This window comes from Mirounga angustirostris, unplaced genomic scaffold, assembly GCF_029215605.1.
Source record: "Mirounga angustirostris isolate CCGP_5_RB_7025 unplaced genomic scaffold, mMirAng1.0.hap1 SCAF_13, whole genome shotgun sequence".
Lineage (NCBI taxonomy): Eukaryota > Metazoa > Chordata > Mammalia > Carnivora > Phocidae > Mirounga > Mirounga angustirostris.
In genome coordinates, this window is record NW_026991721.1 from 9,157,487 (window position 1) to 9,183,009 (window position 25,523).

The 25,523-nt window shown below is 50.2% G+C and overlaps 2 protein-coding genes across 5 annotated transcripts; both read left to right on the plus strand.

Moving 5' to 3' along the window:
• The first annotated feature begins 512 nt into the window (after positions 1-512).
• Positions 513-11,808, plus strand: TUT1 (terminal uridylyl transferase 1, U6 snRNA-specific). 3 transcript variants are annotated; one of them, XM_045893519.3, is made up of 9 exons: positions 514-676; positions 2,192-2,382; positions 5,932-6,247; positions 6,440-6,540; positions 8,174-8,640; positions 9,484-9,593; positions 9,752-9,862; positions 10,020-10,112; positions 10,624-11,808. In XM_045893519.3, exons 1-9 carry the CDS (start codon positions 595-597, stop codon positions 11,766-11,768), a joined length of 2,616 nt encoding a protein of 871 aa, XP_045749475.1. In that variant the 5' UTR covers positions 514-594; the 3' UTR covers positions 11,769-11,808. The 3 variants fall into 3 exon arrangements, with proteins under 3 accessions (XP_045749476.1, XP_045749475.1, XP_064432376.1); XM_064576306.1 differs by lacking the exon at positions 514-676 and adding an exon at positions 690-1,140; XM_045893520.3 differs by lacking the exon at positions 9,752-9,862 and having other exon boundaries at positions 513-676.
• Positions 11,809-12,842: 1,034 nt separating this feature from the next.
• On the plus strand, positions 12,843-23,952 carry EEF1G (eukaryotic translation elongation factor 1 gamma). 2 transcript variants are annotated; one of them, XM_045893521.3, is made up of 10 exons: positions 12,855-13,015; positions 14,091-14,249; positions 15,189-15,252; positions 15,408-15,550; positions 16,097-16,240; positions 18,769-18,898; positions 19,267-19,471; positions 23,088-23,260; positions 23,355-23,479; positions 23,718-23,952. In XM_045893521.3, exons 1-10 carry the CDS (start codon positions 13,004-13,006, stop codon positions 23,874-23,876), a joined length of 1,314 nt encoding a protein of 437 aa, XP_045749477.1. In that variant the 5' UTR covers positions 12,855-13,003; the 3' UTR covers positions 23,877-23,952. The 2 variants fall into 2 exon arrangements, with proteins under 2 accessions (XP_064432377.1, XP_045749477.1); XM_064576307.1 differs by lacking the exons at positions 23,355-23,479; positions 23,718-23,952 and having other exon boundaries at positions 12,843-13,015; positions 22,636-23,112.
• The last annotated feature ends 1,571 nt before the right edge of the window (positions 23,953-25,523 follow it).

Genomic DNA, 25,523 nt, shown 5'->3' on the forward strand with positions numbered 1-25,523 from the left:
CCAGGGCTGGGAAGTGGTCGCAGAATGGGGGGAGGACCGAGGGCAGAGGAGAGAGTAGCAGCCCTAAGGAACTCGGGAATCCAGGGACAGCCTTGAGCTTCGTGAAGTCGGCTCATCCTCCGCCTTTATTCGCGGGGTAAATACGGGTTTGAGGATGGAGCGCCGCGGGTCCCTATCGCCCCAGAGGGAAGGTACCTACAGCGTCCCTCAACCAACCAGCAGGAGGGAAACAGCCGGTTGACTTCAAAGGGCCCCGGCGCCGGCGTTTGTGGCCGCCTCATGAATATTCATGATCTTTGGGCCAATTAACGCCTGAATGGCTCAGAGCACACCAATCGGCTTACAGCATGCAGATAAGTATCAAAGATGAGCGGCTTCCCCTGAAACTGGTGGAAGAGACTTTAACGCGGGGGTGGAAACGGAACCCTGAGTCCAAGGAGCTCAGTTTCCCGAGGAGTGTGCTTGAGCGATTGGTCGACGTACGTCACTTCCTATCGGGCTGGCGGAAGTTGCTTCCAAGCGCGTTGCGATTTGTAGGCGTGAGTTCCGGTGGTGGCAGAAGTGGTTGTGTGTTGCCGGTACTGGAGAGTCGCGATGGCGGCAGTGGATTCGGATGTCCAGTCGCTGCCCCGTGGGGGTTTCCGCTGCTGCCTCTGCCACGTTACTACAGCCAACCGTAAGCGGTGGCTTGTGAGGGGGTGGTTGTGAGTTCTCGTCTTTGGGTCCTAGCGAAAGTTAGGGTTATAGGTCATAGTTCTTGTCAAGTCGGTTGGTAGGGTCACTCACCTCCGTTTTCACGCCGTCTGTACGAAGGGATTGGAGAGTGGCGCAAGTCCCACCACCTTACCCCCTCCTTCCTGGTATCCGAAATCTCCACAGCGAAAGTTTCTTCCCTCTTTAACGGTCGTCTGTTGGACGCCACCTTTGTGCCTGGTACTCCGCTGGGCTCTCGGGTGGGGTGAGGGGATTCAGAGATGAAGGAACTCACCATCGAGAGGTGGAGACAATTCCAATGCTCAGTAGACCTGTTTGGAGAGCTGTAGGATCACAGAGAAAGTAGTAATTAACTCAGGGAAGCCCTACGGAGGAGCCACCCAAAGGGAGAGGTGTACGAAGGAGCATGGCATGCGTGGCAAGGAGGTGGGTTTGGCAAAGTAGACAGGGTTCTTGTATGACAGCGCAGGGGACATGAAACCTCGAATTCAAGGTTTTTTTTTTTTAAAGGTTTTATTTATTTTTGAGAGGGAGAGCGAGAGAGTGCACAAGGCGGGGCGGGGCGCAGAGGGAGAAGCAGGCTCTGACCCTGATGCGGGACTTGATCCCAGGACCTGAGCGGAAGGCAGACGCTTAACCGACTCAGCCACTCAGGTGGACTCAAATTCCACTTCTGAAGTCTGGAATCGTGATCTTCCCTAAACTGGAATCATGATCTTCCCTAAACTGGAATCACTAACTTCCCTAAACAGAATCTTCTGTTCTTTTTCTTTGTGAATGGCACTATCACTATTTGTCCTGTAGGGCAAGCCAAAAATCCAGCATAGTCTTCCCTGGCCCATCATATACATTGGTGACAACAAACAGCTGACCCAGAATTTAATAAAAATAATAATTGTTAACTTTTCCCATGTTCAACATGTACCAGACTGCCAGGTACTCTATATTGCATAATAACCATGTGGCAAGTACTATTAATATCTTAATTTTGTGTCCTACGAAACATGCACAGAGAGGTTAAGTAACTTGCCCAAGATCTCGCACAGTTTGCCAGACCCGGGATTTAAACTTGGGCAGTGTGACCTCAAATCTTGCACTTGCAATCTCTGTACCATACCTAGAGACCATCCTTGAGGGAATAGTCTAGGGTCCTGCTTTATTTAGTTCTTCTGTATATGACCTGGATAAGTTTCCTGTTAATTTGTTTTATAATTTGCAGGTGTTGCTCTACCTAGCACTTAGAGATGGTTTAAGAAAAACTTGTAGCTAGTTCTCCTGGGAACCACTTAGAATACTTTATATAGACACATGGACAAGAGAGGAAGGTGAAAAGAGCCAGGACTTTGTATATTCAAAGGTCACACTTCCTGTGGCTTGGGAGGATTAGTAGGATTTAGGAGTGCATTTAGGTAAAGTCAGGGGGTAAGTACACTGAAGAGTGATTTGGATGTTTTTTGTCTTACGTTTGTCTTTGCAGGACCCAGCCTAGATGCCCACTTGGGGGGCCGGAAGCACCGGCACCTGGTAGAACTACGAGCTGCCCGAAAGGCCCAGGGACTTCGAAGTGTGTTTGTCAGTGGCTTTCCCCGGGATGTGGATTCTGCTCAGCTCACTCAGTACTTCCAGGCATTTGGACCCGTGGCCAGTGTCGTCATGGACAAGGACAAGGTAGAGTGAATGGCTCTTGGGGTAAAGGATGAGTCAGGTGTGCCACATACAAAACAAAATGAGAGAGAAACCAGCAGCCCTGTTTCAGCTGGTGCCTTCTGTGGCTTGTTCCTTGATGGACACCACAATACTTGGGCCAGTCCACCTTTGTGAGCCTTCCCGAACCGCAACCCCCCCCTCCCAACTCTCCCACCTCCCCGGCCCCTGCTTGGATTTTATCAGTTCACTAGAGTTAGTCATTGGGGGACTTGTTGGTCATTAATTTAGTCAGTCAGTCTTCATTTTAGTTGCCAAATATTAGCTGTTGACTTTGTACTAGGCACTGTGTGTAGAGCTGCATTTTTTTAAAAAAGATTTATTTATTTGAGAGGGAGAGAGAATCTCAAGCAGACTCCACGCTGAGCGTGGAGCCTGACATGGAGCTCGATCTCAAGACCCTGAGATCACGACCTGAGCTGAAACCAAGAGTCTGATGCTTCACTGACTGTGCCACCCAGGTGCGTCAGAGCTGCATTTTCAATAGTGAATAGGATAGATGTGGCCCGTGCAGGCACAGAGCTTATAGTCTAGTGAATAAAGTGGACAATTAAATGAGTAATTACAATGAAGTAGGTGCTTTAAGACCACACCATCGGCAGATCTATCCTAACCCCACAAGAGACTGGTTGATAAACCAGCTAGCAGTTTATTAACTTACAGTGAGAGGTACTGAAATTAACTGGTCAAAATACCCTGTCTTCTAGACAAATAAGCTTGTTCTTTGTGGTCCTTTTTGTCTTCCAGGCAGGGCTTTTGTCAGTTTCTCTTTAGTCCTTTGAAAAAAGTTCACTGTTGTACTGCTGTGTTGTATCGTCATATCACAGTTCTGAGATTGTGCTCTGGTTGTGTAGGCGTGGCTTAGGTGATCCCAAATGGCTTTGGCAGCCCGTCTCTTCTCTTAGGCTGGGCTGGGGTGTTTTTCTTAGAGATCACATTCAGCAACTGACTCACAGAGGCTTTAACAAAAGGGGCTTAATTGTTCTCTTTAACAAGAAGTCCAGACCTGGGCACTTCAGCCCTTTACTGTTTTCCTGCTCTGTCATTGGCACGTAGCTCTCCCTTCCTAGTTGTGATAATGCTGTTTGCACATCTTCGGGTAAGAGGAGGGGGCAGGCTGAGGGACAGAGTATAAAAGTAGTGCCAGCTGAGTCTGACTCTCCTCTCTTCCCCTGCTTTTCTTTATTTTCCAGGAAAATGTCTTTCCCAGGGGCCTCTTCGTTAGACTTCTCATTGGCCTGAATTCTATCACATGGTTACCCCTAGCTGTAGGCGAGCCTGGGAAATGAAGTTTTTTAGCTGGACACCTTGCCCTTCTGAACAATTGGGATTCTGTTAGTAAGAAAGAAAAGGAGAATGTATATTGGGAGGGCAGTTGGCAGTGTCTGCCCCAGATTCCTTTTTCAGAAAACTCAGTATCTCTGTTTTTGTTCAGATTTGTTTCAGTTGTAGAGAATGACCTTTTTTCTGAACTTAACCTCACGTTTCTGAGGCTTCTAATTATTTTGACAGTAATGACTAAAGTTTTTATTGAGCAATTATCACGCCCTAATCATGTGCTAAATGGTTTACATACAGTATCTCATTTCATTTCCACAACATTTCCTCGAGGGACAGCATCACTGGGAAGTTGGAGATTTGGGGGATTAAGCCTTTACTTGGAGGCAGTCACAAGTTATTTAACTTCTCTCAGTTTTAGTTTCTTGAGAGAATTGTGCACTCAAAGACAAGGCCAGGCAAAGAGACACCTAATTTCTAGCTGGGGCTTTGATTGCATACTTGGGTTTGAACTGCAGTCTGGTGAGTAGTATGATTCCTCAGAGTCAGAAGATTGGCCTGGGCAGGTCCAAGTGGCTGCCTTTCTCCTTGGTTTCACTGTGGTTCTTTGCCGTGTTTGGCGTGGGTGGAAGTGAGGGTAGGAAGGGTACACCCCCCCAACCCCCCGCCGCCGCTTGTATTTTTGATTGAGGTGTGACTTACACAGCATAAAATTCATACTTTTAAAGTATACAATTCAGGGGTTGTTAGTATATTTACAAGGTTCTGCACCCATCCTTCCAGAATGTTTTATCACTCCTCATGTGTGATTCAAGCCTGCGTGCTGTGCTGGTGAGGCTGCTCCTCTCTATATCCCCCACCCCCCACTTCATTAATTTTTTTATGTGATGTAAGGTAGGGGTCCAATATTATTCTTTTTTAAAGATTTTTATTTATTTATTTAACAGAGGGAGAGAGCACAAGTAGGCAGAGCGGCAGACAGAGGGAGAGGGAGAAGCAGGCTCTCTGCCGAGCAGGGAGCCCAATTTGGGGCTCGATCCCAGGACCCTGGGATCATGACCTGAGCCGAAGGCAGCTGCTTAACCAACTGAGCCACCCAGGCGCCCCCAATATTATTCTTTTATATGTGGCTATCCAGTTGTCCCAGCACCATGTGTTGGGAAGGCTATTCTTTCCTCATTGAGTGGTCTTGACAACTTTAGTGAAAATCAGTTGACTATAGAGGTATGGGTTTAATTTCTGGAGTCTTTGTTTCATTTCCTTCATCTGAATAACTGTCTTTGTGCCAGTGCCACCCTTTTTTCTTTTCCTTTTTTTTCTTTTCTTTTATTTATTTGAGAGAGAGAGAGTGAGAGACAGAGAGCATGAGAGGGAGGAGGGTCAGAGGGAGAAGCAGACTCCCCGCCGAGCAGGGAGCCCGACGCGGGACTCGATCCCGGGACTCCAGGATCATGACCTGAGCCGAAGGCAGTCGCCCAACCAACTGAGCCACCCAGGCACCCTCTTTTCCTTTTTTTTTAAGTAACCTGTACCTCCGACGTGGGGCTCGAACTCAAGACCCCGAGATCAAGAGACGCAGGCTCCAGGGACTGAGCCAGCTAGGTGCCCCAGTATCGCACTGTCTTGGTTATTGTCGCATACTTTGTTATAAGCAGGATGAGGCTCTATCTTTACTACTGAAGAGAATGTAAAAGAATATGGACTTTTGCCCCGAGGCAGTCATATTTTTTCCGCTCCTGCTAACATTTTGCCTTAAATATATATATATATCTCCTAGTGAATATTGTGGAACTCAACCAGATCATAGAATCACGCTGTCATGTTGTTGTTATTTCTAGATAGGAAGTCTGTTCAAGGTAGGGTATGTTTATATTTCCACCTAGCACAGTTACATGGATTCTAAATCAATGCTAAAAGGTCTAATTAAGTTAGGAGGGAAAGTTAGGTGATGCATCAGAGTATAAGCGGTGAAATCATGTCATTGGCAAGAGTAGGGGAGAATGGAATAAATAAAATGGGATTTTCAGAGGCAGAATGGGATGAGAGTAAATGTGTGGGATGGGAGTGAGGGAGAGAATTGTTTTTCTAAATATGTTCCCTGTTCCAGAAACACTAAGCAGATATTCCCAATATATAGGGTGGTCCCCATTTCAAAGAATCTCACCCACTGTCAAACCATGTGTTCGGATTTTTTATTCCAAAACCATGATCCCTGCCCCTGTTGTGTTTTGCCAGGGAGTGTTTGCTATCGTGGAGATGGGGGACATCGGGACCCGGGAAGCTGTCTTGTCACAGCCCCAGCACAGCCTGGGAGGACATCGCCTGCGGGTCCGGCCACGGGAGCAGAAAGAGTTCCAGAGCCCAGCCTCCAAATCCCCCAAAGGAGTGGCCCCTGACAGTCACCAGCTGGCCAAAGCACTAGCTGAGGCCCCAGATGTGGGGGCACAAATGGTGAAACTCGTGGGGCTGAGGGAGTTGTCTGAGGCTGAGCGCCAGCTACGGAGCCTCGTGGTGGCCCTGATGCAGGAGGTCTTCACAGAGTTCTTCCCCGGTGAGTCACTTCCCTTAGCATGTTGGAGCCCCCGTCCTCCCTCCCTCCCCTGCCCCCAGTCTGCATTCCCCAGGTCTCCAGCAGCTAGAGGCATTTATTTGGCTATTCTTCCTTCTTTGTGCCCCACTGTGTTTTTCCACCCCATACTCCTCTGTAATGGCCCTCGACCTTTATTTTCTGCTCGACATCCAGGCTGTGTGGTCCATCCTTTTGGCTCTTCCATAAACAGTTTTGATGTCCATGGCTGTGATCTTGACCTCTTCCTGGATCTGGGTGACTTGGAAGAGTCCCAGGTGAGTGACCGGGGAGGCAGCTGGGAAGAGTCAGTGGGGATGGTCATGGGACTCTGGGCAAGCACAGTCTCTCTCATGCCTTAGTTCCTCATTTGTAAAATGTGGATAATGGAACCCGGAAGGGTTATTATAATTGGAGAAATGTGAATGTATTAGATGGGTATTAGATAGGATGAATACGAATTCACACAGGATACATGGCATTGGTAACAGAAAAAAACCAGATTTCAAAATGGTATATATAATATTGTATTTTGGGGAAAAAATATATGAAAGGACATACAATAAAGTAATTTGGGGGTTATGTGTTTACTTATCTGTATTTTCTAACATCTGATGTACAGATTCTGCTTTTGGAATAGGAAAGGGTTGTATTTTTTTAATAGGCTTTGTTTCTTAGAGCAGTTTTAGGTTCACAGCAAAGTTGAGCCAAAAGTACAGCTTTCATATGCTCCCTACTTTACAAAAAGGGTTATTTTTTTTATTATTTATTTATTTTAAAAAAGATTTTATTTATTTATTTGACAGAGAGAAACAGCGAGAGAGGGAATACAAGCAGGGAGAGTGGGAGAGGGAGAAGCAGGCTTCCCGCTGAGCAGGAAGCCCGATGCGGGGCTCGATCCCAGGACCCGGGGATCAGGACCTGAGCCGAAGGCAGACGCTTAACGATTGAGCCACCCAGGCACCCCTACAAAAAGGGTTATTTTAAAGATTTTATTTATTTATTTATTTGAGAGAGAGAGATTGAGCTCGAGTGGAAGGAGTGACAGAGGGAGAGAGAGAGAATCTCAAGACTCCATGCTGAGTGCAGAGCCCAATGTGGGGCTTGATCTCACAACCCTGAGATCATGACCTGAGCAGAAACCAAGAGTCAGACGCTTAACCGACTGAAGCCACCCAGGTGCCCCACAAAAAGGGTTATTTAAAAAATAAATTTGTTTTATCAGTCTTTTTTTTCTTTATCCCTACATATAGACATACATGCGCACACACACTTTATATTTTCAGAATCATTTGAGAGCAGGGTGCATACATGATGCCCATAATAGTCCAGTGTCTATTAGGGAAACACAAAGGCATCCTTGGGTACAGCCACAGTACCGTTAGCAAGGACAGACATGTTACCTGGTGCAGGAGTAAAATGCTATGGGATTTTAGGGGCACCTGGGTGGCTCAGTTGGTTAGGCGACTACCTTCAGCTCAGGTCGTGATCCTGGAGTCCTGGGATCGAGTCCCGCATCGGGCTCCCTGCTCAGCAGGGAGTCTGCTTCTCCCTCTGACCCTCCCCCCTCTCATTCTCTCTCTCAAATAAATAAATAAAAATCTTAAAAAAAAAAGTTACGAGATTTTAGTCCACAGCTCATCCCCTGCATTCATCAGTTGCCCACCAGCAGGCTAGTGTTGGCCCCTCTGTCTCCTTTACAGTTCCTCTGCCTTTTTTTGCCTTTCATGACAGTGACAAAGTTATTTTTAATTTTAAAAAGGGGGTCTGAGGATTAACTAAGTTAATATATATAAAAGCCTTGGAATGGGACCTGGCATATAAGCAGTAATAGATATATCCTGGGGAATGTTGCCCAGATGGGGGACAGCAGGAGAGGTGAATATTCACTGAGCCCATTTCTATCCACAGCCAGCCCCAAAGGCCCCAGAGTCTCCATCTTTGGACTCGGCCCTTGCATCACCACTGGATCCTCAAGCCCTGGCCTGTACCCCGGCTTCCCCCCCAGACTCACAGCCTCCTTCTCCCCAAGAGTCAGAAGCCCTGGATTATGAAACTCCTTCCTCTTCCCTGGCACCCCAGACTCCGGACTCTGCTTTGGCCTCTGAGACCCTTGCCTCTCCCCAGTCCCTGCCTCCAGCCTCACCACTGCAGGAGGACCGAGGAGAGGGGGACCTGGGGAAGGCCCTGGAACTAGCAGAGGCCCTGAGCGGGGAGAAAACAGAGGGGGTAGCCATGCTGGAGTTAGTGGGATCCATTCTTCGGGGCTGTGTCCCTGGAGTGTATCGAGTCCAAACTGTGCCCTCTGCCCGACGCCCTGTGGTCAAGTTTTGCCATCGGCCTTCAGGTCTTCACGGTGACGTCTCCCTCAGTAACCGGTACCTTTGTTTAGGGGGGTGGTTGGGGAAGGCCAGCTGAGCATTCTGGGGTGGGTGAGGAGGGAGCCGTGGTGTAGGAAGCTCCTGTACTTGCTGAACCTCAAGCTTATCCTTGTTGGGTCCCGTCCCTCCTTCTGCCATTTGTCTCCTGTCTGGCATCCATTTTCATGAATGTAAAGTGTGTTGTTCCTTGGAATACTATCTTTAGGGGATTTAGAGAACAGTTCCAGGGTTGAATAAGTTTGGGAAATGCTAAGTTAGATGCAAATCAGTTTCTCCCTTCCCACCCTCTCCCCCACTTCCTCTTTCTGTCTCTTTCTCCCTCCCTCCTTTTTTTTTTTTTTTAAGATGTTATTTATTTATTTGAGAGAGAGAGAATGAGAGACAGCATGAGAGGGAAGAGGGTCAGAGGGAGAAGCAGACCCCCTGCTGAGCAGGGTGCCGATGCGGGACTCGATCCCAGGACTCCAGGATCATGACCTGAGCCGAAGGCAGTTGCTTAACCAACTGAGCCACCCAGGCGCCCTCTCCCTCCCTTCTGGTCTTTGTTTCTTTGCATATGAAAGGCTTTGAGCAGTCTTGTAACAAAACCCTTCTTGAATATCCTATCCAGGATGGGCATATAGGATGTAGTGTGTGTCTACCCCACCCCCCGCCCCCACATGTGACATCCTTTTGCATACCCTTTCTTTGCATGCCTCTTGACATGACTGTCAGCAAACACTTGGGAAGCCCTCTTTTGGCCTCATTCCAGCTGGCCCCCCGTTCTGCAAGCCTGGAACAAGGGCTAGGGTGATAGTTCAGAGGGTTTCCCCAGCACTGACATCCTTGTCTTGGTTCCAGGCTGGCCCTGCATAACTCTCGCTTCCTGAGTCTCTGCTCTGAGCTGGATGGGCGAGTTCGGCCCCTCGTGTACACCCTCCGCTGCTGGGCTCAAGGTCGAGGGCTGTCAGGTGAGAGTGAATCAGGACAGACTTGGGGTTGAGCTGGTGTTGGGGCAAAGGTGGGGGTTCAGGGAGGGGAGGGGAGGCAGGTACAGGAACCAGGGTTGGGAGATCCAACCAGGGTGTTAGATGCACCTCCAATCTAATTGGAATAATTGTTTACCCAGGAAGTGGTCCCCTCCTCAGTAACTACGCCCTGACCTTGCTCGTGGTCTATTTCCTTCAGACCAGGGACCCTCCTGTGTTGCCCACTGTGTCCCAGCTCACCCAGAAAGCAGGTACAGCGGCCTGGCCTCCACCCTCTTTTATCTTGTTAGCTTCCGCTTTCCTCCTTTCTCATTTAGACGCACTGAGCTACCCCAGGAATGAGATCTCTGCTGTCACCCCCAAATCTTCCTGCTTCTGGTCTGACCCTCACCTTTTTTTCTTTCACAGGTGAGGGTGAGCAGGTGGAGGTTGATGGCTGGGACTGTAGTTTCCCCAGGGATGCCTCAAGACTGGAGCCCAGCACCAATAAGGAGCCCCTCAGTGAGTTTGGGGAGCCCGGGAGAGAATTAATAAATGATGTTAATCACAACTGTAGGTTATATCCATCAGTTACCATTTGCCAGGCATGGTTCTCATAGCAACCTCGTGGGAGAGCTAGTATGGTTAATACCATTTCACAGATGAAGAAACCATGCCTTGGAGCAATTAAGTGGCTTGCTCAAGGTTACACTGCTAGCGAGGGGAAGGAGCAGCATCTGGGGGGGAAGCCGGGGTACAGGCAAGGGCTTGAGGATCCTGTGGTGATGCAAGGGCCAAGTCCAAAGATGGGGACTCTGGGGCCTTTGGGGCTGGCTGTGGATAGAAATGGGGGCATGGGGAGAGAGGCTGGGCCTCTTGTTTATGTAGAGATCAGAGGAGTCTGGCTTTTGACACTCTTCTGAGCTACTTGGAAGGGAAAAGAAAGTCCTTCTAAGAGAATGCCTCTAGTGCAGGCCTGTCTCGGTCCCGGCCTCTAAGTAACCCCTTCTGCCTGGTCTTCCTCCTCCTCCAGGTTCTCTGCTAGCCCAGTTCTTCTCCTGCGTCTCTTGTTGGGATCTTCGTGGCTCACTGCTGTCCCTGCGGGAGGGTCAGGCACTGCCTGTGGCAGGGGGCCTGCTCTCTAATCGCTGGGAGGGTCTGCGCCTTGGCCCCATGAATCTCCAGGACCCCTTTGACCTGAGTCACAATGTGGCAGCCAACGTGACCAGCCGGGTAGCTGGGCGGCTACAGAACTGCTGCCGAGCGGCAGCCAGTTACTGCCGGAGCCTCCAGTACCAGCGGCGTTCCTGCCGGGGTCGGGACTGGGGGCTGCTCCCCCTTCTGCAGCCCAGCTCCCCTAGTTCCTTGCTGTCTGCAACACCCATCCCCTTACCCCCTGCTCCCTTCACCCAGCTCACCGCTGCCCTGGCCCAGGTGTTAAGGGAAGCACTGGGGTGCCATATAGAACAGGGAACCAAGAGACTGCGGTCAGACAGAGGGGGACCTGAGGAGTCTCCTCAGGGAGGGACAAGCAAAAGGTTGAAACTAGATGGACAGGAAAAAAGCTGTGAGGAAGGGCAGGAGGAGCAGCAGGGGTGTATCGGGGACCACAGTGAAGACGGGGTGGAGGAAATGGTTGTAGAGGTTGGAGAGACGGTGCAGGACTGGGTGCAGAGCCCCGGGCGGCCAGGGGAGCCACCCCAGACGCCAGGAAAGCAGCTAGCCCCTGGTGAAGAGGTGCAGCCGGGCCCTGCAGCACTGGCAGAGCAGGGGCCCAAAGGACCCGAGGCAGCCCGAGAAGGGTCCCGAGGTGAGACAGGGAAGGGCGTGGGGCTCCCCTCAGTGAGCTGGCGCTGTGCCCTGTGGCACCGAGTGTGGCAGGGGCGGCGGCGGGCCCGGCGACGCTTGCAGCAGCAGACCAAGGGGACACGTGCAGGCGGCGCTGGCACCGCGGAGTGGCTGGCAGTTGAGGCTCAGGTCACCCAGGAGCTGGGAGCACTGAGCAGTGCTGCACAGCGGCCCGAGGCTGAGCCGCTCCTCACCTTTGTGGCATCTGCCTCCCAGGCTGACCAGACTCTCACCGTGACCCCAATCCAGGATTCTCAAGGCCTCTTCCCTGACCTCCATCATTTCTTACAGGTTTTCCTCCCTCAAGCACTTCGGAACCTCCTCGAGTGAAGACAGGGACCCTAAGGGGCAATAAAGCTGCTAGTTTAATGAACACTACAGTTTCCTCTGATTTCCACCTGGTAGTAATTCTTCCACCCAGTACTTGTCCTCCCCAGACCTTACCGCCTCTTCTCAGCCATGCCGTCCTTGGCTACCCTAAAATAGGTCTCAGCCTGTTTCCTTCCTACCGTTTATCACAGCCTGCAGCGAGCGCCTGCAATGGTGTGTGTGTGTCCCTGCACCCCGAGCCCGCTCGGTAGGGTTCCCGAAGGATGGAGGGCCGGCTGGGCGGCTTGGGCAGTACCTGGCAGAAGAACCAAGTTTGCCTCCACATTTACCTTGCCACCGGGATTTATATGGTGATGGCCTGAAATTGGGGTTCAGGCTTCTTCGTCCACTCTCTCACTTAACCGAGTTCTGGTTAAAATGGGGGAAACATTTTCCGACCTAAGCGTGGGTAAAGGGCAGCCCATCATGGGTAAACTGGCAGCGCCTCCAGGGTGACAGGTGGAAGGGATCCGCCATGTGTTCTCCCTCGGCTCTCCCCGGCTGCAGGCTCTGCAGGCTCGGTATCAGGGCCCTTATTGCAGCGAATGCATCGCGGAGCCGTAGGGTGGTTTAATGGGAGGAAACCTCACTCTGGGAGGGTTTCTGACTTGGGCTCTGGTTAGATATTCACTCTCTCCTCTAAAAAAACAGAGCGGGAACAAATGGACAAATGGACTTATCCACGCCGGACTTGTTTCCGCTCCTGTGAGTGTCCCACAATCCTGATGTTAGGGGCCTGGCAGGATCTCCGTCAAGTCACCGCGGGTTCCCGAGCTAGAGGGGAACGCCTCTGGGAGCCGGCGCGGCGCGGAGTTGGCAGCTGTGCCACGTCGCAGACAAGGGGAGGTTTTCCAGCTCGTTCTCACAGTTTACCCTCCGCACCTTCAACCTCCACGTCGGGACTCGGATTGGCCATGCCTGGGCTGGAGGCGGGGGGGCGGGGGGGGGGTGCGGGCCAGCCAAGAGCCCCACTGCGCAGGCGCGAGCTTTCAGCCTCGCAGACCAGCAGGCCCCACCCCCTTCTTTTTCCAATTCAGCCGCCGCGGGAGACCGAACTGTCGTGCGTATGCCTTCTGTGCCGTCCTCGCTTTGCGGCTGCTGTTTCTCCACGGCTCTCCCCTTCCCCGCCTTCTCTCCCTGACGGCTTACTTTGCGGCAGCGCCGAGAGCCCCACCCCCTTTCTCTGCGGAATCACCATGGCGGCTGGGGTAAGTTTGCCGGCTCCAGCGATCCAGGTCACCGTATCCGACGCCATCCTCTGCCCGAGTAGGGCCCTCCGGCGTCAGAGGAGTCCTGGAGCCGAGTGGGGAACTGATCCGGGGTGTGGAGACCGTACTGTTGAAGAGCAAGGCTTCCAGGCCCCTGAGGGGAACTGAGGCTGGGACTCTTGGAGGCCAAAGAGGTGGAAGGGTCTGGGGTAGAGGAGAAAAGAGATGTCGGATCCTGGCCGTCTGGGGCCTGAGAAGGGGGTTCGGGTTCATTGCCGCCTCGAGACGTGGGGTCCGGGCAGGTTGACAGAACTTTTGCGACCGTTTTGTGGGGCAACAGCAGGGATGGGGTGGAGAGGAGGGTCTTTGTGGGCAGGTACGGCTGCCTGCGGTTAAGGGTCGTCTGGCGGGGAGGTTTGGGAGTGGGAGGACTCTGCGGACGGTGGAGTCACACCGTGCTGGCCAGGTTAACAGAAGGAGAAGCCAACGCCAGGGAACTCACTGCGGGACAGAACCGGAGGGACGGTACGCGTGACAAGAAGGAGGGGTTCTTTGGGGAGGACGAGTTGATTTAGGAAGAGAAGATGCCATTCGGTTTCTCCGCGGCTCTTCTGAGGGGAACTTGGAAATGGTGTGAGAGACAAGGGTGATGCTTTGGAAGGGGTGAGCGGCTCCGCAGTGGAGTAGACAGGTACTCGCTCGCTCACCGTCAATGAATGAAGCCAGGGCTCCGGGAAGGGAGGGGTGTGTGTGTGTCGGCAGGTGGAGTCTGAGGGAACTACCGGTTCTGGGTTTCTCGAGGATGTATTTGAGATGAGAATGCTTCTAGGGCTGTCCTCAGGGAGGGTCAAGCCTGTCAACAAGCTTTATTTAGCAGTTGGTGTGTAGTTCTGTCTCCGGTATTTCAGAGGACTCTGATTACACATGACCACAGTACTAGAGAGCTTGGTTCACCAGGGGGAGTAAAAGTGAGTTGAACAGATTGGGAGTAACTCAGGGAATTTATCCTGGGAGGTGACATTTAGGACTGGGATCTTTTTACTCATTAATATTCCCTCCCCCCTTTCTCCCATAGACCCTGTACACATACCCTGAAAACTGGAGGGCCTTCAAGGCTCTCATTGCTGCTCAGTACAGCGGGGCTCAGGTCCGCGTGCTCTCCGCACCACCCCACTTCCACTTTGGCCAAACCAACCGCACCCCTGAATTTCTCCGTAAATTTCCTGCCGGCAAGGTAAGTAGGAAAGTGAAGAGGGGTCTTAGGTCCTGAGAACTCAAGGAGCCCTGAGACTGTCTCACTCTGAAGATGGTCTCCATCTTTGAAAGGGAGCTTTCCATGTAACCTTTTTTTTCCTTTGCATTTCAGTGATTTAAAATTCTTTTTAGGGTGCCTGGGTGGCTCAGTCGTTAAGCGTCTGCCTTCGGCTCAGGTCATGATCCCAGGGTCCTGGGATCGAGCCCCGCATCGGGCTTCCTGCTCGGCGGGAAGCCTGCTTCTCCCTCTCCCACTCCCCGTGCTTGTGTTCCTTCTCTCGCTGTATCTCTCTCTGTCAAATAAATAAATAAAATCTTTAAAAAAAAAAAAAAAAAAAAAAAAAAAAAAAATAAAATTCTTTTTATTTTGAGATGAATGTAGATTTACATGTAGTTAGAAATAATGCAGAGCTGTCCAGTGAGTTGTTACAAAATTCACAGGTTTCTTTGTATTTGTGGGAGAGAGTGAGTTTTGATGGTTTTCAGTGCAAATGTATCAAGTATCTGCCATGAGCCAGCCAAGGGGCTTATAGAGATCGATAAATAACCAAGCTAAACAGAGAAGAGAGAAATGCAGTGTGGGGAGCCATACTTTAAAGAATGTGGACAGAGATATGACACTTGGTTTTTGATCTTTTGCCTGTTTGATTGAGGGATTTTTATATGAACATTTAAAAATATGTTAATCTTTGGGGTTTCTTATGTGAGTTTAGATTGTAAGGGAAAACAAATATTTCTCATTCCTGGGTTACGGGTAGTACCAGTAGTTTGTATCAATAGTTGGCTGAGTAAGGGTTGTCAGCCTTATGTGAGAATTTTTATCCAAAATGATTTCACTTCCTGGGATTGGCTAGTGAGAACTTACTGTGTATTTCACGTATTTTTCTGAATTTTACTTATCTTTTGACTTTTGTCCCAGGTTCCAGCATTTGAGGGTGACGATGGATTCTGTGTGTTCGAGAGCAATGCCATTGCGTACTATGGTAATTTGCAGTGGGTGTGGGAATGGGAAGATCTGGAATGAAGGAGGTAGGAGAGGATGAGGGTGAGCTGGAGTGGACAGGAGAGGAATTTGCATGGACTTGGATTGATGTTGGCATGACCCCAAAGTTCTGACCTTTGTGTTCTGCCTCTGCAGTGAGCAATGAGGAGCTGCGGGGAAGCACTCCAGAGGCAGCAGCCCAGGTGGTGCAGTGGGTGAGCTTCGCTGATAGCGACATAGTGCCCCCAGCCAGTACCTGGGTGTTCCCCACCTTGGGCATCATGCACCACAATAAGCAGGTAAGCCTTGGAACTGGGGGCGAAGCCAAGGGCAGGGATGGCATCAGCTCCTGAGCGTCAGGAAGTGAGAAATAAAATAGATTGAGAGAAGGGGATGCTAAGAATATGTGGATAATAAAAGACCTCATCATTGGGGTGTGAATTTGGGTTGCAGTTGGTGATATCTGGGTTCTTTGTCACACAGACCCAATGGAAGTGGTGCCTTTTGTGAGTGGTCAGAGGAGAGATTTCTGCTGTAGAAAAGCTATACCAAATGGTAGGGGGGTGGTTAAACGACTTCTAAGGTTCCTTCTAAAATCCAGAGGTAAGGGAGTAGGTCAGTATAGTGGGAAATTAATCCAGACTGCACCACGAAGAAATTTGACATGGAGAGCTTCATTTGTGATACATTTGGAGTGATCCTAGGATCTGACTCCATTGAAAGAGGATGGGGATGAGCCAGGATTTAGTAAATGAAATAGCTACCTTTGTCCTGTCATTGGGGAAGGGGAGCAGGGAAAGGGATGGGTACCCACTATTAAGTTTTTGATCATATTAAATCAATAGGCCACAGAGAATGCAAAGGAGGAAGTGAGGCGAATTTTGGGGCTACTGGATGCTCACTTGAAGACGAGGACTTTCCTGGTGGGCGAACGTGTGACACTGGCTGACATCACAGTTGTCTGCACCCTGTTGTGGCTCTATAAACAGGTGACGTTTATAAAGAATCAGGTTGGCAGAGGGTGGGGGCGGTTAGAAACGACGTGATGAGTCTTCCAGGTTACCCTGTATTCTGCCGAGGACTTGGATATGAGAGAGTGTCCGGTAACAGCTGGTCTCTAGGGATCCCAAGTGTGAGCGACTGCTTTCTCTCCTCTGAGAAGTTTGGTAACGTTGTTTCCTAAGGTTCTGTTTGGCAGCGAAGATGTTTAGTTTGTTTCCGTATTTTTTGGGAAGTCCAGCTATGCTTGTGGTTAGTTGTAAAGACGGAGGTAGGGCTGGTAGCTTCAGTATCAAGATGTTCCGGAGGCAGGCTAGGTTCAGTTCTTGGCTTCATTACTTACGAGTTGTAGGTAGAGGGGGGTGTGTGTGTTTGAGAGAGGGAGAAGGAATTCCTTTAGTTCTTTTTCTCCTCTGTAAGCTGTAAAACCGGCGAGGTAATAATTAGTCTTGAGGTTACTAGGTCAAAGAAGATGACATGTTGCAGAGCAGCAGCTCTTTTTTAAAGTTTTTTTTTTTTTAAGATTTATTTATTTGAGAGAGCGAGAATGAGAGAGAGAGAGTACATGAGAGGGGGGAGGGTCAGAGGGAGAAGCAGGCTCCTCGCTGAGCAGGGAGCCCGATGCGGGACTTGATCCCGGGACTCCGGGATCATGACCTGAGCCAAAGGCAGTCGCTTAACCAACTGAGCCACCCAGGCGCCCCCCCCCTTTTTTTTTTGAAAGATTATTTATTTATTAGAGAGAGAGCGCACAAGCAGGGGAGAGGGAGAAGCTGACTCTCCACTGAGCAGGAAGCCTGATACGGGGCTCGATCCCAGGACCCTGAGATCATGACCTGAGCCGAAGGCAGATGCTCAACCGACCACCCAGGCGCCCCTGTGTTTGTTTTTAATTTAAAGATTATTTATTTATTTGAGAGAGAGAGAGAGAGCATAAGCAGGGAGAATGGCAGAGGGAGAAGCAGGCTCCCCGCTGAGCAGGGAGCCCAGTGTGGGGCTCCATCCCTGGACCCTGGGATCATGACCTGAGATGAAGGCAGAGGCCCAAGTGACTGAGCCACCCAGGCATCCCAGCAGCTCTTGGACTGGTACTAGTCCAGAATAGTAGTGTAATAATTGGGGGGGTGGAAAGCACCTACTTTGTGTCAGATCCTGTGCCAGAGGCCTTGCAGGGATCCTCTTAGTTTTTACCTGCTATGTGGGTGAGGAGAAATGGAACCTGACCCAACGGCACATAGCTAGTAAGTGGTGGCATCGGATTTGAAGCCAAGTACTACAGAACTGACTGCTCTGGTCTGTCTCTGTGACAGAATTAGTTTCCCTCTGATCTTAGCAAACTAAAAGATGGTAAATAAGTTTGTCACGAAGCTAAGTTTAGTTTAAAGGACTGTGTGTTACTCTGAAATACTTATTTTTTTGTTTTTAACTTTTTTGGGTTATTGAATATTTAGTTTCTGAAGTTTGGTGAAAGAAAAATATATATCCTGGGGTGCCTGGGTGGCTCAGTCATTAAGCGTCTGCCTTTGGCTCAGGTCATGATCCCCGGGTCCTGGGATCGAGCCCCGCATCGGGCTCCCTGCTCGGCCAGGAGCCTGCTTCTCCCTCTCCCACTCCCCCAGCTTGTGTTCCTTCTCCAGCTGTCTCTCTCTCTCTCTGTGTCAAATAAATAAATAAAATCTTAAAAAAAAAAAAAATACATATCCTGTAGTTAATGTTTTTGTTATCTTGTTTATTTGGCAAAATGAGTATTGAGTATTGGTAGCTGTGTTGCCCCACCTTTGTTTGCTTTTAGTTTTATTGACATGTGACTTTTTTTTTTTTTTAAAGACCTTATGTATGTGAGAGAGGAAGAGATAGAACATGGGGGGGAGGGCAAAGGGAGAGGGAGAAGCAGGCTCCCTGCTGAGCAGGGGGGCTCATTTCAGGGGGCTCGATCCCAGGACCCTGGGACCATGACCTGAGCCAAAGGCAAACGCTTCACTGACTGAGCCACTCAGGCGCCCTGACACATGACATTTATTTTTATTTTTATTTTTTTAAGATTTTTATTTATTTATTTGAGAGAGAGAACGAGAGAGAGATAGCATGAGAGGGGGGAGGGTCAGAGGGAGAAGCAGACTCCTTGCCGAGCAGGGAGCCTGATGCGGGACTCCAGGATCATGACCTAAGCTGAAGGCAGTCGCTTAACCAACTGAGCCACCCAGGCACCCCGACACATGACATTTAAAAGATTAGAATGTGTAGGTGTGAAATGGTTTTGTAAAAGGAGTAGGGCTCCATATGAACATATCTATCAAGTAGATTTGTTGTAAACGAAAGACGGGATCAAGAGTGCATTAAGTCAGACTATCCTGTAAAGGAGGAAGGTCAATGGGAAGCAGCCCTCCAGGGTTGGATGGTATCTAGGGAGCTGCCCTCTCGGGGTTGAGAGGGAGATGGAGCCTTGGTGTAGAAAGAGACAAAGGTCTCTGGCTTGAAACCCCTCAAGACCTTTGCTTCTGCCCTTGTGTTCTGACAGGTCCTGGAGCCTTCTTTCCGCCAGGCTTTCCCCAATACCACCCGCTGGTTCGTCACCTGCATCAATCAGCCGCAGTTCCGGGCCGTCCTGGGGGAGGTGAAGCTCTGCGAGAAGATGGCCCAGTTTGACGGTGAGTCTGCTGGGGGAGGAGCGCGTGGCCTGGCTCGGTCTCCGCCCCTCGATTGCCCATCATCAAGCTTGTGGGTTACGTGGACCCACAGAATGTAGGGAATCCCACGTAGTGACCAATACTTGATACGCATACAGACTTTCCTTCATTGGCGTTAACATACAGAAACCGTGGTGTCCGTGTGTGTGTTGCCGAGTGTTGTGTTCTTGCTCCAGGATGTACCAGGGGCTGGCGGCCGAGCAGTCCAGGGCCTAGATCCCGTAGTCGTCCCACCCAGCGGTTTTCCTCCATCACCTTGCTCGCTGCCTGCCTTTAGGGGCATATGGAAAGAGGCAGGACACTGACTTCTCTCCCTTTCTCTGCACCAGCTAAAAAGTTTGCAGAGAGCCAGCCTAAAAAGGACACCCCACGGAAAGAGAAGGGTTCTCGGGAAGAGAAGCAGAAGCCCCAGGCTGAGAGGAAAGAGGAGAAAAAGGCTGCTGCCCCTGCTCCTGAGGAGGAGATGGATGAATGTGAGCAGGCACTGGCTGCTGAGCCGAAGGCCAAGGACCCCTTTGCTCACCTGCCCAAGAGGTAAGGGTATTGGAGGGTAGGGGGGGTGGGACTCAAGAAGGCCAGTTTTCGCCTAGTGTGTTCCCCTCTCACAGCCAGGGCCATTTTAGGTTGTCTGTATAAAATTGAAAGATGTTTTATTTGCAAGGAAAACAATTTCTTGAGTTTATACTCAAAAATTGGGTGAATTTTTTTTTAAGATTTTATTTGAGAGAGAGGGTGCGTGCGTGTGCACAAGCAGGGGGAGTGGGAGAGGGAGAAGCAGGCTCCCCACTGAGCAAGGAGCCTGACGTGGGGCTCCATCCCTGGACCCTGGGATCATGACCTGAGCTGAAGGCAGACGCTTCACCGACTGAGCTACCCAGGCACTCTATATTTTTACTCTTCTGATGAACAGACAGTATAAACATTCTCACTGAGAAGGGAGGGTCACCATAACTCCACAGTGCCTGTCTGCTTCATTGTTTCCCAGATTGGGGGAATTAAACTCCTCAAGGAGGAAGTAGATGGGATGGTCATCACCCCATCCACTGCCAACCTTTTCAGTAAAGGTTGAGGTTCTTGGAAGAACAGGAAACTTTCTGGTGTGAAAAAAAGCGGGACATCTAGTACTTGCCAGCTATTCTATACTCAAGTCATCAGTTACTGCCCTAGGTCGTTTCATTAGAATTGCAAGCATAATGAGACCTGTCTTGTCCGGAGCTACTTCACATGGTTCTCTTTGCTCCCTGCTTTTTTCATCCACTCACTTTGCCTTTCCCAAAGCCATCCAGCCTTTCACTAGTTGGTCTATGGGAGTTCAACAGGGTTCACCCTCCCCCATTTTGTAATGGTGGTAGTTTTTTTTTTTTAAGATTTTATTTGTTGGGGGGGCACATGCATGAGTAGGGGGAGGGGCAGAGGGGGAGAGAGAGAGAAGCAGACTCCCCATTGAGTGCGGAGCTCAAATGAGGCCCGATCTCACAACCCTGAGATTGTGACTGAGCCGAAATCAAGAGTCTGGTGCTTACCTGACTGTGCCACCCAGGCGCCCCATTTGGGGAGCAAGCAGTGTAGCTCTTAGGCCCAGGCACTTCATACAAGACCAAGGAAGTCTCCAGATGCAGCTGCTCTTTACAGATGTATTTCTTTTTGAACTGAAGTGATTGATCTTGAACCTAACACAGGGGCAGGTCAGGAGTGAGCAGGATTTTTGGTGTGTGTACATAAGCTGTGATAACTAACCCCGGTTACATATGCTGCGGTAACACAGACCCATTTAATTGATAGCTAGAGATTTTCACGTATATTAGGTCTGTGTATTCTGGGCAGAAAATAAATCACCAGTAGACTGAAAATCATTAATAAACTTAAATCCTTTTGGGAATATTGGTTAATACCAATTTGCTGTATTACCATGGTGCTCTGTTGGGCTGCCAAGATGATTTTCCCCAGGATTTTTAACGCCACAGAGGTAATGTCTTCGAAGATGAAGACTGCTGTTTGTCAAGAGTTAATTCTAGTTATTTGTTTATTTATTTTAAAGATTAATTTATTTGCGAGAGAGCATGAGCAGGGGGAGAGGCAGAGGGAGAGGGAGAAGCAGGTGCTCCGCTGAGCAGGTAGCCCCACGTGGGGCTTGATCCAGGACCCTGGGATTGGGACCTGAGCTGAAGGCAGCTACTTAACCGACTGAGCCACCCAGGCGCCCCGGTTCTAGTTCTTTTAATGCCTTCCAGCTACATTGTTTCAGGAGCCATTCAGAGCCTGTCCTCATCTGGGGAGAAACGGATACAACATGGTCATAAATTATAAAGTTCGAAGGGTTCAGGAGGGTGTGAAGAAAAAATCCCCAGTCCCTTTTTTGGGTGGTTCAGGTAGAAACTCCTCAGAGGAGGTCTCTGTTATGGATTTGGGAAGGAACAAAGGACCCATGATTCAAGGGCAGCCTCTGCTTTGCTACATTGTAACAGTGGGCCGGTCACACCACTTAACCTTATCTGGAAAGAGGGAAAGGAATGGTTTTAACTCTAGGGTTTGTTGGCATTATTTATACTAATGAATGATTCAGCCAATTAAACATTTAGCAAGGGTTTTTTAAAATAGGTTTATGGCACAGTCATACAGTAGAGGATTATTTAGCCATTAAAACATTTGTAAGGGACGGGGCGCCTGGGTGGCTCAGTTGGTTAAGCGACTGCCTTCGGCTCAGGTCATGATCCTGGAGTCCTGGGATCGAGTCCCGCATCGGGCTCCCTGCTCAGCAGGGGGTCTGCTTCTCCCTCTGCCCTCTTCCCTCTCGTGGTCTCTGTCTCTCATTCTCTCTCTCTCAAATAAATAAATAAAATATTTATATAAAACATTTGTAAGGGACGCCTGGGTGACTCAGTTAAGCATCTGCCTTCGGCTGAGGTTGTGATCCCGGGGTTCTGGGATCGAGTCCCGTGTCTGGGTCCTTGCTCAGCGGGGAGTCTGCTTCTCCTTCTGCCTCTGACCTTCCCTCCGCTTGTGCTCTCGCTTTCTTTTTTTTTCTTTTTTCTTTTTTTTAAGATTTTTTAAAATTTATTTAACAGAGATAGAGAGCACAAGTAGGCAGAGCGGCAGACAGAGGGAGAGGGAGAAGTAGGCTCTCCGCCGAGCAGGGAGCCTGATGCGGGGCTCGATCCCAGGACCCTGGGATCATGACCTGAGCCGAAGGCAGCCGCTTAACCGACTGAGCCACTCAGGCGCCCCTGTGCTCTCGCTTTCTCTCTTTCTCTCTCAAATGAATAAATAAAAAATCTTAAAACACTTGTAAAGAATCCCTGATGGGGTGACAGTATTAGATGAACAAATCATGGAAGGCACAGAACTACACACATCGTCTCTGGAAGGTCACAAGCTCTGGAAAGCCACCAACGGGAAGGACATAAACATATTAATACGTTCTCTTGTTTGCTGGCATTGCGGGTGATTTTCTTCAGTCAGCGTGTGGTGTTTTATAACTGGAAAGAAAGAAAGCGCACCCTCCACGAGGGGAGGGACTCTCTACAGGGCAGAGCCTTCTCAGCTCAGTGTGCCAGGTTGCTTCCAGTACCTGAACTAGGGCTTTGCAGCATCCGGGCTGTTCCCGGGCAGAGTGACTCAAGGCCACGGGTATAAGGTCGGGGGCCTGGGGCAGAGGCCCTTTGATAACATTTGCTGCTTACATTACTGTCCCACTGTAGTGTGTGTAACCCGAAGAGGCCTGTGGTGGGGGAAGAGACTTGGGTGAGTCAGGGACTGAGTGTGACTCAGTGGGAAAGGGCCCTGTGGAGGGGGTGGGCCCTCAAAGGGGCAGTGTTCATTCTGGGTCTCCACCAGGGGGCAGCAGCTGGCCGTCCTTTTCTTGGGGCAGGGCTCCCTCAGGCCCCCCCCCACGCAGTGGATCCCACCCTCCTCAAGCTTAGCTGATTTAGGCTGCAAATAGGGAGCAGAGGAGTGCCCCTTTATATGCCCCTTTATATGCCCTTAGCTCTCTTCCCTTACAAGGTTGTACCCATCTGCCAATCCAGTGACCTCTTCCTTTAAACCAGTATATTTTAAGTGAAATTTGCCCTTAGTTGCTCTTAGCCTGACAACGCTTTGTTGCTTCAGTAGGGCCTTCTGCCCATTGACCTTGCTTGTTTCCTCCATTCAGTACCTTTGTGTTGGACGAATTTAAGCGCAAGTACTCCAATGAGGACACACTTTCTGTGGCGCTGCCGTATTTTTGGGAGCACTTTGATAAGGATGGCTGGTCTCTGTGGTACGCTGAGTACCGCTTCCCTGAGGAGCTCACCCAGACCTTCATGAGTTGCAACCTCATCACTGGTGAGAAGAGGGTGGGTCTAGGAAGAGGAAGGGGGAGGACAAGGCAGTGGGGGATGTGATTCTAAAGCCTGCGTGTTCTCCCTCGCCCCTTCAGGAATGTTCCAGCGGTTGGACAAGCTGAGGAAGAATGCCTTTGCCAGCGTCATCCTCTTTGGAACCAACAATAGCAGCTCCATTTCTGGAGTTTGGGTCTTCCGAGGCCAGGAGCTTGCCTTTCCGGTGAGGAAAGGTGGAGGGGAGGAGTCTTTCTCTTCAAGGTGGGGCAAGGGGATGGGAAGGCCACCTTCATCCCTGTGCTTGTAGGCATTCAGGAGAGTTCAGGGAATGTACACAGGAAGGACTGCCATGGTCACTGCATTTCAGGATCCGATGACGTGGGTCTGAGCTGGAAGTAACAGGTGTCGGACAGTGTCTGATAACTGACCACATGCTGCTTAACCTGGCTTTCTCTCCCCAGCTGAGTCCAGATTGGCAGGTGGACTACGAGTCCTATACATGGCGGAAACTGGATCCTGGCAGCGAGGAGACCCAGACGCTGGTTCGAGAGTACTTTTCCTGGGAGGGGGCCTTCCAGCATGTGGGCAAAACCTTCAATCAGGGCAAGATCTTCAAGTGAACATCTCTTGCCATCGCCTAGCTGCCTGTACCTGCCCTTCAGGGAGATGGGGGTCATTAAAGGAAACTGAACATTGTCCTGCCTCCTTTATGAGTGATGGCTTCTTCAAAGGGGAGTATAGATACGTTGAAGCAGGGTATTTTCTGGGCCTGCAGTACCTCCCTTTGCAGGAGAGGAGTCTTCAGAAGGGCAGAAGAGGGGCCTCTCTCAGTTTTGACTGTATTCACTCTGCCTCTACTGTGATGACTGACTTCTAGCCTAGCTGGGAAAGACTGGATGCAGTTAGGGTGGGTGGTGACATGGAGCTTTGTAACTACCCAGTTCTTCAGGTCTGGATTGCTGAGGTACGGTAGCGCACAGTGTGTGGAGGGACTTCACGTTATTTCTCACAGATGCCTTGGGAGGGAGGGAGGTGGTGGCATCGAGGGTCTTAGTTGAAATATTTCAAACAGGCAGGAATATCAGGCACAGACTACTCAGAACAGGGCTGGCCTGTTGGCCCTAACCTGGCTGCGGATCATCTCTGGGGTATTCCTACTTTCTCACAAGGAAGTGGGGTTCAGAGATGTAAGTGACTTGCCTCTGGAGACAGGATTTGGACCCCAGTGGGTGTCACTGGAGCCTGTACTGGAAATGTGCCCTGCTGCTTCCTGGAACGTGGAGCAGTCTGACTTGCCACCTAAGAACCCACTGAGACCTGGGGGTACTAGTTTTTCTCTCTTGAGCTTAATTTTTATCATGCTCTTTTCACAGGGTCTTGTTTCTTTTTTTTTTTTTTAAAGATTTTATTTATTTTTTTGACAGAGAGAGACACAGTCAGAGAGGGAACACAAGCAGGGGGAGTGGGAGAGGGAGAAGCAGACTCCCCGCCGAGCAGGGAGCCTGATGCGGGACTCGATCCCAGGACCCCGGGATCATGACCTGAGCCGAAGGCAGACGCTTAACCGACTGAGCCACTCAGGTGCCCCCACAGGGTCTTGTTTCTATTTTGTCTTTTTTTCTGTCGTCTTTTCTGAAAAGCATTGAAGGTCCCCGTGTGTATTACCAGTTTAGGTGAAGTTGGAAAGCTCTAGTTCAATTCACATTTTGAGGCAGATGCAGAAACAGTCACGATTCAACCTTTGGTCTCTAGTTTATGGTTTTATATGTGTTATTTTTCTCCCACCCTTAGTCTGAGCACAGAGAAGGGCTTAGCTTGGGAGGGGAAGAAGGTGATCTTTTCAGGTACACATGGTCTGGTAGCTTGGGAGAGTGTAGGGCAGTCATCTAGCTGGGTACTTGGACTACAGTTGGGGTTCTGGAAAGAATGGGCGCAGGAGAGTCCCAGGGTGGAATCCAGCTGGGTGAGGTTGGGCTAGTTCTTGCTCAGGGTTTGCTCCCTGGCAGGTCATCTTGAGTTGGATCCAAACTTGCCAGCTGTCTTGCTTCCGAGCATTCCGGGCTGCTCTTGGTTAGAATCTAAAAGTGCTAGTTGCTGGCTGGGCTGGGCCCTGCGCTGGGTGCTGGGCCTCACCTAACCTGCCAGACTCCCTTCACAAATCCGTTTCCCACCACACCTCCCTGCTCCTTCGCTTGTGTAATCTTCACCCCCTTCCCGGTATCCTTGACCTTACCAGTAGCTGAGGACTTGGGAGAGACCCCAGTTCT

Excerpts from the sequence above, each read along its gene's own strand:
- TUT1 (XM_045893519.3), top strand. The coding sequence starts at position 595 with ATGGCGGCAGTGGATTCGGATGTCCAGTCGCTGCCCCGTGGGGGTTTC. Across the intron at positions 8,641-9,483 it reads GACGTCTCCCTCAGTAACCG|GCTGGCCCTGCATAACTCTC; the intron begins GTACCTTTGTTT and ends TCTTGGTTCCAG. Across the intron at positions 9,863-10,019 it reads CCAGCTCACCCAGAAAGCAG|GTGAGGGTGAGCAGGTGGAG; the intron begins GTACAGCGGCCT and ends TTTCTTTCACAG.
- EEF1G (XM_045893521.3), top strand. Across the intron at positions 14,250-15,188 it reads GTAAATTTCCTGCCGGCAAG|GTTCCAGCATTTGAGGGTGA; the intron begins GTAAGTAGGAAA and ends CTTTTGTCCCAG. Across the intron at positions 16,241-18,768 it reads TGTTGTGGCTCTATAAACAG|GTCCTGGAGCCTTCTTTCCG; the intron begins GTGACGTTTATA and ends GTGTTCTGACAG.